Source organism: Lutjanus erythropterus, chromosome 16 (genome assembly GCF_056507025.1).
Source record: "Lutjanus erythropterus isolate fLutEry1 chromosome 16, fLutEry1.hap2, whole genome shotgun sequence".
NCBI lineage: Eukaryota > Metazoa > Chordata > Actinopteri > Lutjaniformes > Lutjanidae > Lutjanus > Lutjanus erythropterus.
Genome location: NC_139332.1, coordinates 18,422,798 through 18,438,250, shown reverse-complemented (window position 1 = coordinate 18,438,250; position 15,453 = coordinate 18,422,798). Strand labels below are relative to the sequence as shown.

At 40.9% G+C, this 15,453-nt stretch overlaps 1 protein-coding gene across 6 annotated transcripts in view; it reads right to left on the bottom strand.

Moving 5' to 3' along the window:
- The window catches only part of elmo1 (engulfment and cell motility 1 (ced-12 homolog, C. elegans)), a 155,569-nt gene that overhangs the window by 36,186 nt on the left and 103,930 nt on the right, over window positions 1-15,453 (bottom strand). For all 6 annotated transcript variants that reach the window (XM_084738408.1, XM_084738410.1, XM_084738407.1 and 3 more), the window contains one exon: window positions 9,488-9,624. In XM_084738408.1, coding sequence (XP_084594534.1) covers window positions 9,488-9,624 — 137 coding nt within the window. The remainder of the gene's footprint in view (window positions 1-9,487; window positions 9,625-15,453) is intronic.

Sequence of the window (15,453 nt, the reverse complement as noted above, 5' to 3'; positions counted from 1 at the left end):
AGTGGGTCGACTCACAGGGAGGATACACAGATTATTTTTCACTTTTGCCTATCTCATGCTGTGAGATAGGGCATTTGGCCTTGAAGTACTGCACTCTCTGAATGCCCTTCTAGATTGTTTATTAAATAATGAAAAACAGGTATCACAGTTTCCAAAGCCAATGTTAATGTTTTCAAATGGCACTGTATTCACTTAATGATATAAAACAGAGAAAATACAGTGGATTTATTCATTTGAGAAGCTGGAACAAGCAAACTGATGAATGACTAATGATTCATCACTTATCAAAAGCACAATTAAAACAGTAGGTCGCCTGGTAGCTGAGACACAGTTCCTTCATAGAAAGCCTGGTTTAAAAGGACAGTAAGTGGATGAAATTGTACTGTGTATTGTCCAAAACTAATGAAATCAGGTTCTGGCAGTATTTCACAGCCTCCTGCTCTACAGTCTGGAGCTGACCTCACTCTAATCCTGTGTCAAAGCCCTCTGGCTAAAACACTGGTTGAAGCTCATCCAAGGCTGAGAGAGACAGTGTGGAGTGGAGGAGATCAGTAGTAGGGGCACTGAATTCCTCTGGTGACAAATGGTGGGTGTTGGTGATGTGGAGTAATCCCATTCACAACAACAAAGCCCAACCCCCCACACAAAAACACACTGTACACTCGCGTACAGATGATGCCCGGAGAGTGATGGGGGGTTAGGTGCATATAAATGTGGGTGCGTGTTGTGTGAGACAGGGTGAAATTCTATTCTAGCAGATTACATTTGTGTGACTGAGTGTGTGTGTTGATGAAAAGGCTGTGATCAGGGTCCTTGTCTAACCTGCTTACGCCTCGCCGAGTCTACACAACCCCATCTGTCCTTCCTCTTTCTCTTCCGCCGTGCCCCCTGTCCCATCTTCTCCATCTCTCCTCTGCCTTCTCTTCTCCTCTCCCTCCACTTCCCTCCCTCCCCTCCTCTTCCTCCTCCTCCGCAGCCAGGCAACAACACAAACAGTACCTCTTCCTCCTTTTACTACCACCATCCATCCCTGCTAATTGAAAAAAAAAAACACTCTTTCTCTTTCTCATTTCCAGTCTTAGTACTTACATGTCACCTCCATGATTCCAAGTGTAGTGTGATACTCTCCACAGTGACTGGTGGTGAATCCTCGTGCTTTTGCCAGAGAAGGAGTTTTTAGCGCCCGACGGGAGACGCGGATGGATGGATGGAGGGAGGAAGCAGATGGCTCCTTGGAAGAGCAGTCTAGCGGATTGTGGACTGTTAGCTTTAGCGTTAGCTACACTAAGGGAAGACTCGTCTGTCAACACAGCTCGTGCACCTCCTTGTTTTGCGTTTTTTTCCTGTCTTGTTCCCTCACATTTCCTTTTTGCTTCTCTCTTTTTGAATTTTCCCTTTAATAGTCAAATAAAAACATCACCAAACTCTCCCGGTTTCTTCTTCAACTCTGTCCCCTCTACTATAATATTTCTGTATTCCTCTCTATCTGCCTGCCTCCCTCCCTCTGTGACTCTAAGAGCATCAGCCAGGCAGCACTGCTTCGCTTATGTTGATCTCCGGGCTTATGCCCTGATTGGACACACGCCACGATCAGAGACGCCAATGGTGGTGCAGCAAGTGGATCACATGATAAGTGTGTGTGTGTGTGTGTGTGTGTGTGTGTGTGTGGGGAGAGAGAGGTTTAGATGGAGGGGGGAGGGAGGGAGGGATGAGAGGAGAGGAGAGGAGGAGAAGAAGGAGGAGGAGGGGTATCGTGAGTGGCTGCAAGCCGCTACATCAGTGAGGGGATTTTTTTTTTTTTTTTCCCAACCAAGCGTCTGAGCAGAGATGGAGGCTTTTTCTTCTTCTGTGGTGGGGGAGGTTGAGGCGGAGACATTTGGAAGACAGGCAGCCGTACAAGACACAGTCTCTGATAGACGCACATAAACACAACAAGCGTGTACACAGGCAGCGCAGAAGTGGCTCCATCTTACCGAAACAGAGCCAGAGTAGTGCAGCGCAGCAGCGGTAATTGGACAGGGGTTGCTATGGAAACAGGGGAAACGGTTGCCTGACGGTCGTAGCTGTGCCCTGGGAGCATCAGACTTGCCTCCATTAAACACACACACCGGCATGTACACACACACACATACACACACACACACCTCTTGTTCTCTATAAGCACATCCTTTACTAAATATTCAGAAAGCAAACAAGACAGAATGTATAGTGGCTCCACCATGGTGTGTGTGGGCGCTTAAGTGCCACAGTGTTTTTAAGCTTCATTTAAGCCTCTGTGCCTTTGTCTTAAATGAGCATAAATTCCTGTAAGAGCCTGTGTGTGTGTGTGTGTGTGTGTGTGTGTGTGCAGGGCCGATGCTCAGTCAGCCATGAAGAGCCAGCGGCTGTGAGCGCCTTCAGCGTTTAAGAAATACTCACACACAGCAGCGTGCGCAGCCAAACATTGATAAAAACCTGAACGAGGTGTTTTAGTATTCCACACCTCAGAAAGCTCTGCGCTGTCAGCGGCGGGCAGCGACTGTGGAAGCTGCAGGGAAATCTAGCCGTACGCTAGCTGTGTTTTGAAGTGGACGCCCTCAGATTTATCCTCGACACAGCTTATTATCCCTCAACACATCCTAGAGAGGACACATCCTTATATACTGTATGAACATGAGGAATTGAATAGTTGCACACATGCATTTACAGACAGACTAGTCCTTTGACAACACAGGATTATTGTTTTAGAAAGCAGAGCTGCCGTCAAACAGTGAATTTCCAGGAACATAGCATGGATTAGTTGATTTAATTGACAGATCTATAATATTGTATGTCTAGTATTGTTGTCATTTTTCACATAAATGTTGGCTCACCGCAAAGAGGGGGACTACAGTCGCTGTTTAGTCACACACAGACTTGAAACCTGACTTGGATTCACCGTCAAAAGACTTCAAGCTCAATTTGGATTCAAGATTAGGGAGTTGCAAACAATTTTCATTTTTCATTTTTGGTGCATTAACATTCAGGAAATGATGAGCTGGATGTCATTCCCTCCTTCATTATCACGTGTAATCTACACATCTAGTGCCGCAGATGACTGCTAACACCATGGCCGGCACATCTGCAGCTTCTGAGCCATTTGTCACAACCTTTGTCTGTCATAACTTCACACAAGGCCCAAGCAAAACTCCCAAAATTCAACATCTGCAGGGATTAAGGATGCTGGATTGACCATATCAAACTTTATCAGGCACCTGAAAATGCACCTGGACAGGTGAGTCATTTTGTTAATGTGAAAGTTAACATTAGCACCTATGGGCAGTTAGCTTAGCATTAGCTATCTAATGTTGGCCTGTAGCTAAGGGAGATTAATTTGATTAGACTGGTGTTTGCTGAATATTTATTGTAAAATAAGTGAGCATTTTTTGTTTGCCACAGTTGTTTGCATTCAGTGCTGCTTTGCCGTGACTGTAAAATAATTTAATCTTCCCTGCCTTTGCCTTCTCACTGCTCTTTCATTGGCTTTTATCTACAGGATGTCTACTGCTTGAGTGTTCTGTCATTGAGTGATTGATATGAGGTGATCCGGTTGTGTGCTCTTCATTCTGCCTGTTGGTGCATGAAGAGCTGCGTTTTTTTCCCCCCTGCTTTGCTCCTTCACTGCACTGTCACAGTGTGCAACTTTCATCTCAGCTTTCTCGGAGCAATAGGCTTTATTTGTTCTCAGCTTTCATGCCCTTATAGCGAATGCTAAATATTCTACTCTGCTGCATGACTGGGGCTCATATGGGTTTCTCTGATGTGTCATTATGCAGTGGCTGGGCATAATTTCATACTGCATAGCAATAGCCTGTTTAAAGTGATCTAACAAAACAAATAATCAGTGCTGATAAAAGAGTGATACTAATAAATGCTTCGAATTCCTTAGATATAACTTTGCAGTGTCTGAAGTAGACTGGATGACGTACAGCAGATGATAGAGCGCTCATTAAAACCATTAGAAACCTGAGACTTGCAAATAATGACTTGTGAGCATCTCCGGCTCACACATGGATCTTTTGTGATGTTGTGTTTACCAAACACCAACGCATATTTGTGAGTATCACTGCAACTACGTACTGTTGAGTAATGACCCATTACAACTCATTTCCCATCAAGACACCATGAAAAAGGCTATAATTTTCTTAGTCAACTGAGACACCAATAACCAATTACAGGACTGATTGCCTAATACGGCGCAGCTCAACTAGAAAGTCCACTTTAAATGAGCAATTGGTGGTAGTTAAAAGGACAATAGCTGTGCTTCAAATCAGTGGAATGTGGGATGTACAGCATTATGATCCTGACACTTTGTGACAGTGACGCCTGCAGTATTATCTTCAGCATTATTTCTTCACACTTGTTCTTACCTTTATGAATCATCGTAGTTTCATCCCTTCAAGTTTTATTTGATTTTATTTACATGCCATATATTTTTAATTTATGCAAAAGAGTTCTTTTCTTCCATTCTATCATTATAGACACAGAGAAATAAAAAGTTCTAATCCTGTGCCCCTGTGTTAATTCTTCAATTATCTCTTGGTATTTGCCAAATATATGTCAAAAAATGATTTTTTGTAACAAAATTACTCTGTTTTGTATTACTGCAAAATACTTTTAATGTCTAATCTTCTGGGCTTATATGTATATTATCTGATCAACGTGTCGGAGGTAAGTGTCTAGATTTCCATTAACAGCAACTTTGTTTACATTCCTAAGAGAGTGTGGCTGTGCTATAATTTATTACTATTACAACTGTATTATTATCATTATTATCATTATTATTATTTTTATTTCAGTAGGACTGCCTGAGTCAGACATATGTCACCGAAGGGTAGCTAAAGACACTTAAACTGCAGTAATGTTAACAGTGGATATTAATTTTTGTGATTTACATTTTCCTTTTCCCCCTCATTTAATTACTCACTTTACTGACCCCATAAAGCATTTTAACTTAAAACAATTTTTCTCCTTCTACTCATTACTAATATTTTGCCTTGCATCTGCATTTTCTCACGCTAATGCTCAGGATTTCGTGGGATTTACACTGAGCTTTCCCCATTGTGGATTTGGGACATTTTCCTGCTCTCGATCTTCTCGTCATTTTGTTTTACGAAATGTGCAGTCAATGACTGCCTCAGTTACACATAAACAACTCAGTTCTCTCCTTGACAGAATTGGGTAGAAAATGACAACTTTCAGACATCATCAGAGAGGCTGATGTCTCAAGAGTGTTTCTAAGTTCATGGCGGATACAAACTGAGACTCTGCGTTAGAGAGGCTGGAAGCGCAGAGCTCCTCACGCACCATTTAGCTGATAGGAAGCCCTCGAGACCAAACAGGCTTACTATCGGGTAAGCTGCTGCTGAATTTCAAACTCCCAAGGTGCCGTGTGATGAAAGATGAGGTCGAGGAGGGAAGAGGGAAGAGGGAAGGGAAGCATCATCTATCCCAACTCAATCGAAACTGACTCTCGCCTTCAAGGGGAAGGTGTGAAGGATGGGATTGGATAATAGGATCGCTTCCAAAGGGAGGTGTGTGTACGGTGTGTGTGTGTGCTGAATTCTCCCGCAAGATGAACTAGAAATACAGCTGCACATGAGATGTCGTAGTCATTCCAAGTCTGTTAAATATGACTGCATCACTCCTGGTACATCTATCATTACAAAAAGTTTCAGCTTAACATTATTATTAGAGCATCTGCGATCGCTTGCGTGTGTGTGCGTGATCAACAGGCCTGAAGCTTGTTTGTTGCTACTCTTGCATACTTTTCAACCAATCAGCTTCATTTTTGTGTACATCCATGACTCAAGAACGCCGTGAGGGAACGTCTTCAAACTCGACACAAATGACCACTTGGACTCATGGATGAACTGATTAGATTTTGGTGGTTAAAGGTCAAGATCATTGTGCTGGAGAGCAACTACTGACATGTAACTGGTTACAAGTAATTGTAATATGTTACCTTACTGACCAAAAATATGTAATTAATTTAAAGTTATAATCAGAATATTGGAGATTACATCCAAATATTCTTTTTGGGTTGCCTGGCAGAGATCTGCACTCTGAATGCGCTCTCATAGTTATTATTATTATTATTATTACAATGTTTAGACCATCAGACAAACAGAACATTCTTGTTTTTCAGCTCTGAATTCATAAACCAAACATAAAATCATAAATTATTCCACTACCAAAGGCTTTTCTTTAACGAGTGGCAACAAATATAAAAACACAGATGGTGATGAAGACTTCAATAGGCTGCAGGTGGATTTATTCAACAGCAGCTACAGAGAATGACTAGATTTTTCATCTCAACTACAATATGCTATGATTCTTCATTTACAGCACCCTGCAGTAGATCAAAATGCTCTACCAAGTCTCTAAACAACAACAAATAAATTTTTCATAACTCTTAGTTATTTCCTTTGTGCAACTTGAGAGCTAGACTTTACTCACAACCTCGCATCCAAGCACCAACTTCTGTCTGTGATGACAGACTGGCTTATGAAACCCACCCCACTGTCCTCCGTCATTTAACTTGCAGTGAAATGACAGAGGATGATGCAACTGCAGCACCACGAACCATTGCTTCATTCATAAACAAAAATAAGATGTGCAAGCTCTTGAAAAATTCATCCAGGGGATGCTGGGGGCTGAATGAGCAATTACAGTGTCAGCTTAGTAGTGTGACATATTGGACCAGGAGGAGAGGAGAGCAACTGTAGAGCTGAGGGGCCAACTCATTCAGGTGAGGAACCACTTCAACGCTGGTCAACGACAGTAAACATGAGCAGAGGACCTGGACCACAACAAATCAATATGTACACAGTGACTTGGACACGTTTGATGTTTGACTCCATAAGATCATAATTTGTTTCACAAATCAGGGATCTGTTGACTGCTACATTGGATGCCCAGTTGAATTCACAACATACAATATCTGTCATAAACACCTCATTACTCTCACCTTCTGGCAGTGCACACACACACACACACACACACACACACTTTTCCTGCGTGAGTCCACTCAACATTAGCCAGCTTCGAGGAAGTTTTTCATCGTCATCCAGACTCCAATGAGCTCCAAATGAAGATGTAGTAGCTTAATCAGCGGCTCAGCCAATTGAGGCAGCTAATGTTTCATATCAGAGAGGGGAGAAAAACAATGTAGGAAACATTTAAAATCTAAAAAGCCCCCGAGATGTGTATGCAGCTCCCTCGCTCAGTCTGTGCCCTTAAAAAGGAAACGCCTAAAGCATGTTCATCTGTGCAAACAGCAAAAAACATTTCCATGTCTCTGCGCCTTAATCAGGCCTCATATTTGCATGTGAATCTCGGCAATGCCATTGTAATAGCTAACATAATTTGAGATATGATTAACACTGTTGTGATTAAGAGTGAGCTGTGTGACTGTGCTTCCTGCCAGTGTCTACAACAGAAAGTCAGTGAAGCCTGGCACAAATCCTACAGTGCCATAATTCTGTATCAAGTTCACCTTAAAATAGCAGCCCACCTCTGTAAAAACACTGTCTTATCCTCAGTATCTATTAGATTATTATAGATAGCTGTTTAGTGGAGGCTGTGGCTCAGAAGGTACAGCAGATCGTCTGCTGATAACAGGGTTGGCGGTTCGATCTCCTCCTGTGCATATGTCTAATAGAGAGGCTAAGTCACCCGCCCTCAGGTGTGTCCCATGGGACCTTACTTCTGAGAAAATATGAAGGTAGTCAGTGGTGAGAATAAATAAGCTTCCCATTTGAATTGTGGTACAAATTACACTTATGATGTGTGTCAGTTTAAAAGGTAACTTTACAAGACATTAAAGTTCAGCAACTCCTGGTCTTTTTATCAGCTGGGAAGCGAAAGAATGAGTCAAACCCACTGCTTGTGTGACTACATTCTTGTACAAAAACATAGAGGCACTGTAGCTTCAGCGGCTAACTTTCGCTTTTAGAGGGAGAAGGTTATGGCATCCTTTACACAACTTCTGAATGTGTAGGGTAAATATGAATCTTCACAGTTGCAGCATGGCAACTTTCTTGACTTCTTGACTGAATTTTCTTTTAAATTGACAAACATCAGACATGTACTTTGTGGCACACTTCAAACGTCTCATCAAAGGTCTCATTGTGATTCACTGGAAGGGGACTTCACCTTTCTATAGGCCTTTTCCATCAACATGGAACCAGCCCTGCTCCAGTTTGTGCAATGTTTAGGAGCATATCCACCAAAAATAAATTAGCTTGGAACCTGACAAGTTGGTTCCCAGCTAGATCCAAAAAAAGAAAAATAGCACCAAGGTTCCAAGAATCTTGAATGGAAGCGGTTCAAGAACCAGAGCTAATTTAGTGGAAAAGTGCCTTAAGTGTCCTTTGGAAAGACACTGAACCCCAGGCTGCTCCCAAGTCACTGGGGATGCACAAGCCAGTGCATTCCTAATTGCTGGTCCCAAGCTCGGATAAATGGGGAGGGCTGCATCAGGAAGAGCATCAGGTGTAAAATGCACTCAAATATGAGCATCACAAAAAATCTGATTCCCATGCTGGATTTGTAAAGCCCAGTTTGTCAGTGAGACACAGATGATCCTGTGTGGCGACTCCAAATTGGAGCAGCCAAGCAAGCAGCAAAGTCTTCAAAAGTATAATTGGTTTGGTTTCAAATTTAGATAGCTGTCATTCTAAAAAAAACATTTAATTATATAAAAGGTATCAAATATCAATTGATCAAAAAATATAATAATGCATATCATGTAATCTATGCTTACATAGATACACACAGACACATATACACACATTTTTTACATGTTGGTTTTATCTACCTTGTTTTTTTATCCCGATACCATTTTATCAGCTCATTTTTTGTCTGTTTTAACCTACATTTAATTGCCTAACCAGCAACGGGGGCTGCAAATTGGCTATAAATGCTCCTTTATATACTGAGTGTATCTGTTGTACAATGTAACAATCTTTATCTGTTTGTCCTTGTTAAGTGAACAACCACATCAACAAATGGGTTGTTTTTCATCAAATATGAAAAAAGTAGCTGTCACATTTTGCATTTCAAAAGAAATTCATGGCCTGAATTCCCATGACGTTGTATCTTTGCAAGTTCATCTTTTTTCAATGGGTAAAAGACATGAGATGTGTCCCAAATCCCAAATCAAATTGAGATTATAAAACACAAACTGGGACTTTGTAAAAGCTACTGCCAATTTCAAGTTTGGGTCTGTATGGACAATGTGTTTCAACTTTTTCCAGCTCTGAGGAGTCCATCAACAGCACATTTAAAAATCAAACTAATTTAGAATGCATGATAATGGCATCAAGTCAAAACCCGATGCCAAGTCAAACTCTGGTTACTCAAAACCTAGTTACAATTAGTATCTAGCATGGAAACGGGACACAGTGATTTTTCTTTTGTTCATCTCAAACTCCCCATCTCCTAAAAACACACACATGCAGCGTACCTTGTTGAAGTCTTCACTTGTGGCTCTCATCTCCTTCCAGGTTTTGTTGAGCAGCTGGATGCAGATGCAGAAGAATTCCTCAAAGGAGCGATCGTGGGTGAAGAACATGGGGTGGAAGTCGTGGCAGTTTTCACTGGCTGTGGACACGAGAGAGAGAGACAGAAAGGTCGTCACCTACAGTACAGCAGGAGTTTAAATCAAAACTGATACCAGTGAATTAAGTGAAAGCAACAGATTTTATGGTGAAATAAGACAAATTACTTTGCATTTAATTTATGGAAAACTGTAATCACTTGTATTTAATACCATGAAAAATACCCTAATGGGTACAGTAATTACCAGTAGCTCATTCATTCTGTAATAATTAGGCTACTACTTATTTGCATTTAGCACCATTGTAAAATTATTTACCTAAATAATGGGTACGAACTATTGTGTCCCAAGAAGTTTCAGTTGTTACATTCACCATTTTGTCAGGTACTTGACCGAGTAAATACTGACAAGTATCTTGTATCTACTCCACAAATGGCCTTGCTAGAACATTTTATACAAGTACTCCTCTATTGTTGCTGTTTTGTGATTGTTGGCTTGTGATTTGTCAGTTTAGTTTAGCTAAAGCTGTTATTTTACTGTTGGGCTAAATTATACATAATACTCTTTTTAGTTTTACTATTGTAGACTGTGTGAATGTTTACCATTTGAATTCATGTTGTTTTTGTTTCCTATTACAGCTTAAGGTTAATTTCTGACCTTGTCTATACTTTTGTGAACCCAGTCACCATGTTGCTGGGTTCATGTTTGGGCTAACTCCTGTTTATGGTATTTTAGCTTTTTACGATTTGTTATGAATATCATTGTTTTCACAGTCTTTTTTAGTAAAAATCTCAACTGGCTAAGCACCCACATGCATAGCAAGCGGACAAGATAAGTCATTACCATGTTACAAGATAATTATGCAATAATAACTGGTCCATAAAGTAATTGTCAAGAATGAACGAATTCTTAAGACAGAAAGACAGACAAAACACCAAAAACAGTAACAGCCAGGATTAAACATAAATCGTCTGGTACCTAATAAATTCTGTGAGCTGAGAAATAAGATCAATACCACTCTCATACCTACTGAACAGAACAACTAATTCAACTTTGATGACAACATTTCTGATACATTACATTATAAATAATGATACAGACTATAGGTAAAGAATGTGGATCCTGGAGGACGCTGAACAACTTCAGGTGTTGCCAGTGGGACTTGAGCCATACCTCCTCCTCTCTGCCATGAATATGAAGTTGGAACAAACCAGTTTAGCTTAGAAGAAACACTGAAAACGAAGAGGAAGAGCTAGACTTGCTCTGTATAGAGGTAAACTGAATTAATGGCACTCCTACGAGCCCCTCTAAATCTCACAAATGAACATTTTATATCCCTCTTGTTTCATTTGTACAATATTTAAGTGCAGAAATGAGAAGTTGTGGTTTTACAAAGCCAGGGTAGCTGTTTCATACTACGTCCAGTTAAGCTAAGCTAACCGACTGCCAGCTCCATCTTCCTATTTAGTTAATCTTTTCATTTGGCTCTCCACAAGAAGCTGAAAACGCTTATTTCTCAAAATGTCAAACTATTCCCTTAAGACACAAAATGTATCAGGGACTCATCTGACCACAGTCTGGATTTCATTGCACCGTGTTAATCAGAACTCAATAAATCTAATCTCAATAAGCCTGATCCTGACTTAGACCCACAGCATGTCCACATCCACTGATGCGTCGATAAAAGAACAGCCAGTTGGCCAGCAAAGGTCCATTTATTTTTTACTTTTCTCCTCCGTTGAGCGACTCATGCCATATGGTGGCCTTCAATTTATAAATATGTAATTGGGCCTGAAGGATTGTGGCCCCTCGTCTGGACCTGAACACCTGACTAATGCACAGCAACAGTGACAGGCGGCCCACACACACACACACACAGCTTCTGCAAGTAAACAGCACTTAGCAAGAAAGTGTTACAGATGAAGTCAAATTCCTGCCGCAGAAATGAGGATCATGCGTGATCATTCTGACACTTCAGCTTTAAAGAATAAATCAGGCTTGTGCGAGCCAGATTCATGTTCAAAATGTGGCATTTTCAAGAAGATAAGGACTACAAAGTGAGATGAGATGCGACAGACTGTTCATGAGAGATAATCTAACTGACCTGGGAGGGATTTTATGATTCTGCAGACACGGCAGAAAGTTGATGTGTTCATAGTTTATTTCATAAAAGCAACCACTGAGAACGAGACACAGTTCCCCAGTGAAGCACGGCTGTGCATTATTGAAAATTTAGCTCCTCATCAACTTCAAACACAGAATATTCCTCAGAGACAAATTGTGACCAGCAAACACTCTTCCAACCGGATTAAGCTGAGATTTTTCATTTTCCAAAGCCAGAGGTGGTTTATTTTCTTTATTAGCAGTGTACTGAAGCGTTTCAATCCCCACTATATTTGTGCGAGAGTGTGTTTGAAATAAGAATGAGAGGAAAGAGGGTACGGCCAGGGCTCTCGAGTGCCCAAACCATATTAACCAAGAGGTAGAATAACAAGGCTTGACATTCATTTGAACTAAATTCGTCTCCCTCACGTCGTCTCGCTGAGATGAGTGGCGGCCTTGAGCCAAAGGTTGGTTCATTTAAAGAGTTTTAGAGCCGAGCAGCGGGGGCACTGGCCCACCACAAGCAGCCATGAAATTGGATGGAAGGGGTCAGGCAGCAATTGAAACCTCACAGTATAATGAGTGATGCCCGCAGGCCACGGGCACAGCGACCTGAGCCTTGATTTGGAGCGATGGATGGGAGATTAAGCGAAGGGCGAGGTGGAGAAATCCAGGAGGGGAGGGTGTGTGTGTGTGTGTGTGTGTGTGTGTGTGCTACCAGTGCCGGTAGTCAATCAGGAAACTAATGGAGGTGAGCCAAAACAGATGCTGACTGGCTGCTTAGTCAACAGTACATTGCCCTCAGGAGCAGAAAAAGAGGAAACTAGAATTACCAACTCACACTTGTCAAGTTCCAGTTTATGTCCATGTTTGTAGTATATACGTAGTGAAGACTTTGAAGAAATGACGGTATTAAGTATATTTTACATTTTTACAGACAGCTGAACATTATAATGTCACGGTGGAGTTGACTTTTGACCTTTTGGATATAAAATGTCATCTCATCAAATTTTACTCTATTACACATTTGTGTGATTTTCTTTTTCACAATTAGCTTATTAATTATTGAGTTATGGCCAAAAAAGTTTTGCAAGGCCACAGTGACCTTGACCTTTGACATCCAAATTATCAATTTATTCTTAAGTCCAAATTGATATTTGTACCAAGTTTAGTGATCTTGACCTTTGACCACTTGACTATTAATATGAATGAGACCAACATGAGGTCACAATGATCTTGACCTTTAACCAAAAAAAATCTGATCAGTTCATCCTTGGGTTCAAGAGGACAGTTGTGCCAAATTTGAAGAAATCCCCCTCCAGGCTTTCTTGAGATATTGCATTCACAAGACTGGGAGAGAAGGACAAAAACATAACGCCTTGTCCACAGCTGTCTCCCAAGCAGAGGCATTTAAAAAGAACAAAAACAGAAAAAGATGGAAACAAAACATCAAACAAACCATCCTAACTCAATCAAATAGCCTTTTTGGCCGGCTGATAAAACTTGTTGGGAAGGTTGAAGTTTGGAGTGACCTCGGAGCTAAATGGGCAGTTTATTGATGGGACCAATAGAGCCTTGAGGTGGCAAGGTGAGGGGAATTACATGTCAAGGCGTATTTGGGAGATACAGACAGTGAGCAGTCTCATGTGGCTCTACAGAAATTTCTCCGTCCTGAGGTTTTTAGCGAGCCGTGCTGAGTCGCAGACAGTTTTATTAACTCTCGCAGGGCTCAGCGGGACCAGAAACAGCACAGCAATGAGGCAAAAAAAAAAAAAAAAACACTTTACCGTGGTGATGCTTGAAAAATTCACAAACACTGTTCTGCATTGTAATACTCTTATTGCAAACTCACCCAAATGGTTACAGAGTGTGGATCACTGAATATTTCATCAAACAAACATAATTCACCCACGCTGAGGAAATAATTTAAGAGGGGGGAAATCTGGGTGCAGCTGTTCTGCATTTGTAGCTTATGCCTGAAATGAAAACACAACAGTATGGGATGTAATACTTGCATCTTTGGGAAAACTCTAAATATAACATTGAACATACAATGAAATCCATATTAGGAGGATATTTTTCATAGTTTTAGTTCCATTCAAGCCCACTAGATTTCAAATTATGTTTATGAGGCTTTCTCCGTTATATAAGAAAAATACTGCTCTCTCCAAACCATATGTACCTTACATACTTTGCAAAACAAAGGAGTTGCTGGTCTACCATAGCCTTGATCTGTTTGTTTGTCTTATTGTGCAACTCTGATGTTTTAAAAGGATAGTTTGGATTCACCGAAGATAACACAAACAACCTAACAAATCGAGGCTATGGTGGATCAGCAACCCGTATGTTATGTAAGATAAAATTACTGATGTTGTCATTTGAGTTGAGTTGGTTTGGGGTTCCCTTCGGAAAAGGCTGTCTGACAGAAAAAGGCTGTCTGAGAAAAAAGTTAAGTGGTGAAACACACTTTGACTGTTATTGATATTTTTTAAGTGGATCTTTTTAAGTAACGAAAATATTTTTTGTTGCTGACCCCATCCACAGCAGTTCATTACCTAGCATCTATGCTGGTACTCCTCTCTGCTTCACCAAACTGGGGGGCACAACAAACAACATCTCTGTAGGTAATTACAATTAAAATCCAGTTAACTGAAATACAGAAGAAATCAATGCTATCCTAATACTTACAGATTGCTCTAGGCCTATATTTCATTGAGCCTTAGCAGCTGTTTGAATGTATAGTTTCTGCAGAAGAAAAGCCCACATAGGGGGGAAAAAAACAACAATTTAGTGCAATACTTTCAGCACTGCAGCTGCTTTCCAGCTAGCTGAAATGTCATGGCTGAATCATTCTCACCACTGCACAAATGCACTTAAAATTCTCCGCCTGAACGGAGATGGCACTGTGTGAGTGCAAAGTCATGTTACTGTGATTAGGTAACTTTGGCTTTAAGCCTTACTAGCCTTAAACAGACCTTTTTTTTACCTGAGCAATGCTGCAGCATTATTCTGACAGAAGCCACAGTGATGAAATAAAAACATCTGCTATACAGTGAAATACTGTACCACACATCACACTGACTGATGGGGCTTAGTGGCAGGATTGGCTGTACTGAAGGCCGGTATTGAAGAAAAATTAAAGCTCCTCACTGCTCTTGCCCCAAAACGTTAGGCTGCACATGACCTTAATCTGAGGCTCTGTGTGTGTTTGTGTGTGTAAAACTGACATAAGGGAGCCATTAGGAAACTACTTTGAACACCAGAAACTTATCATTAATGTTTTCACTTTAAGGGCTCTGGACAAGTGAGGCTTCCTCATAACAATGACTTTTTATAAGAGAATAAATAGGAAAGACTTATAGAGTCAAGAAATGTGAAATAAGATATAGAGGAGAAAAAGATACAGAATACTACCTTTCAACATTTAACCTTAAAGGTGCAGTGTGTCAGATATAAGGGGATCTATTAGTAGTATAAGAAATAGTATTTGTGGTGGTTTCATTACCATACAGACCAACATGGCAGTTCACTGAAACGTGTTTTGAAAACATTTTTGGCGAGATACGGTTGTTGAATCTGTCTTCTTTTTGGACTGAGAATGATTAGTTTAAAAGTTTTTCAAGAGGTTTTCCAAAGCTTCGAATCACGATGGATGCCCTTGATTTGCATAAAGTCACCCAGAGCTCTACTTTTCGCAAATGAGGAGTGGCCGGCATGATGCCTGGTCTCTTCAAATGCACCATGATGCTACTAGAATGTTTTGCACAATA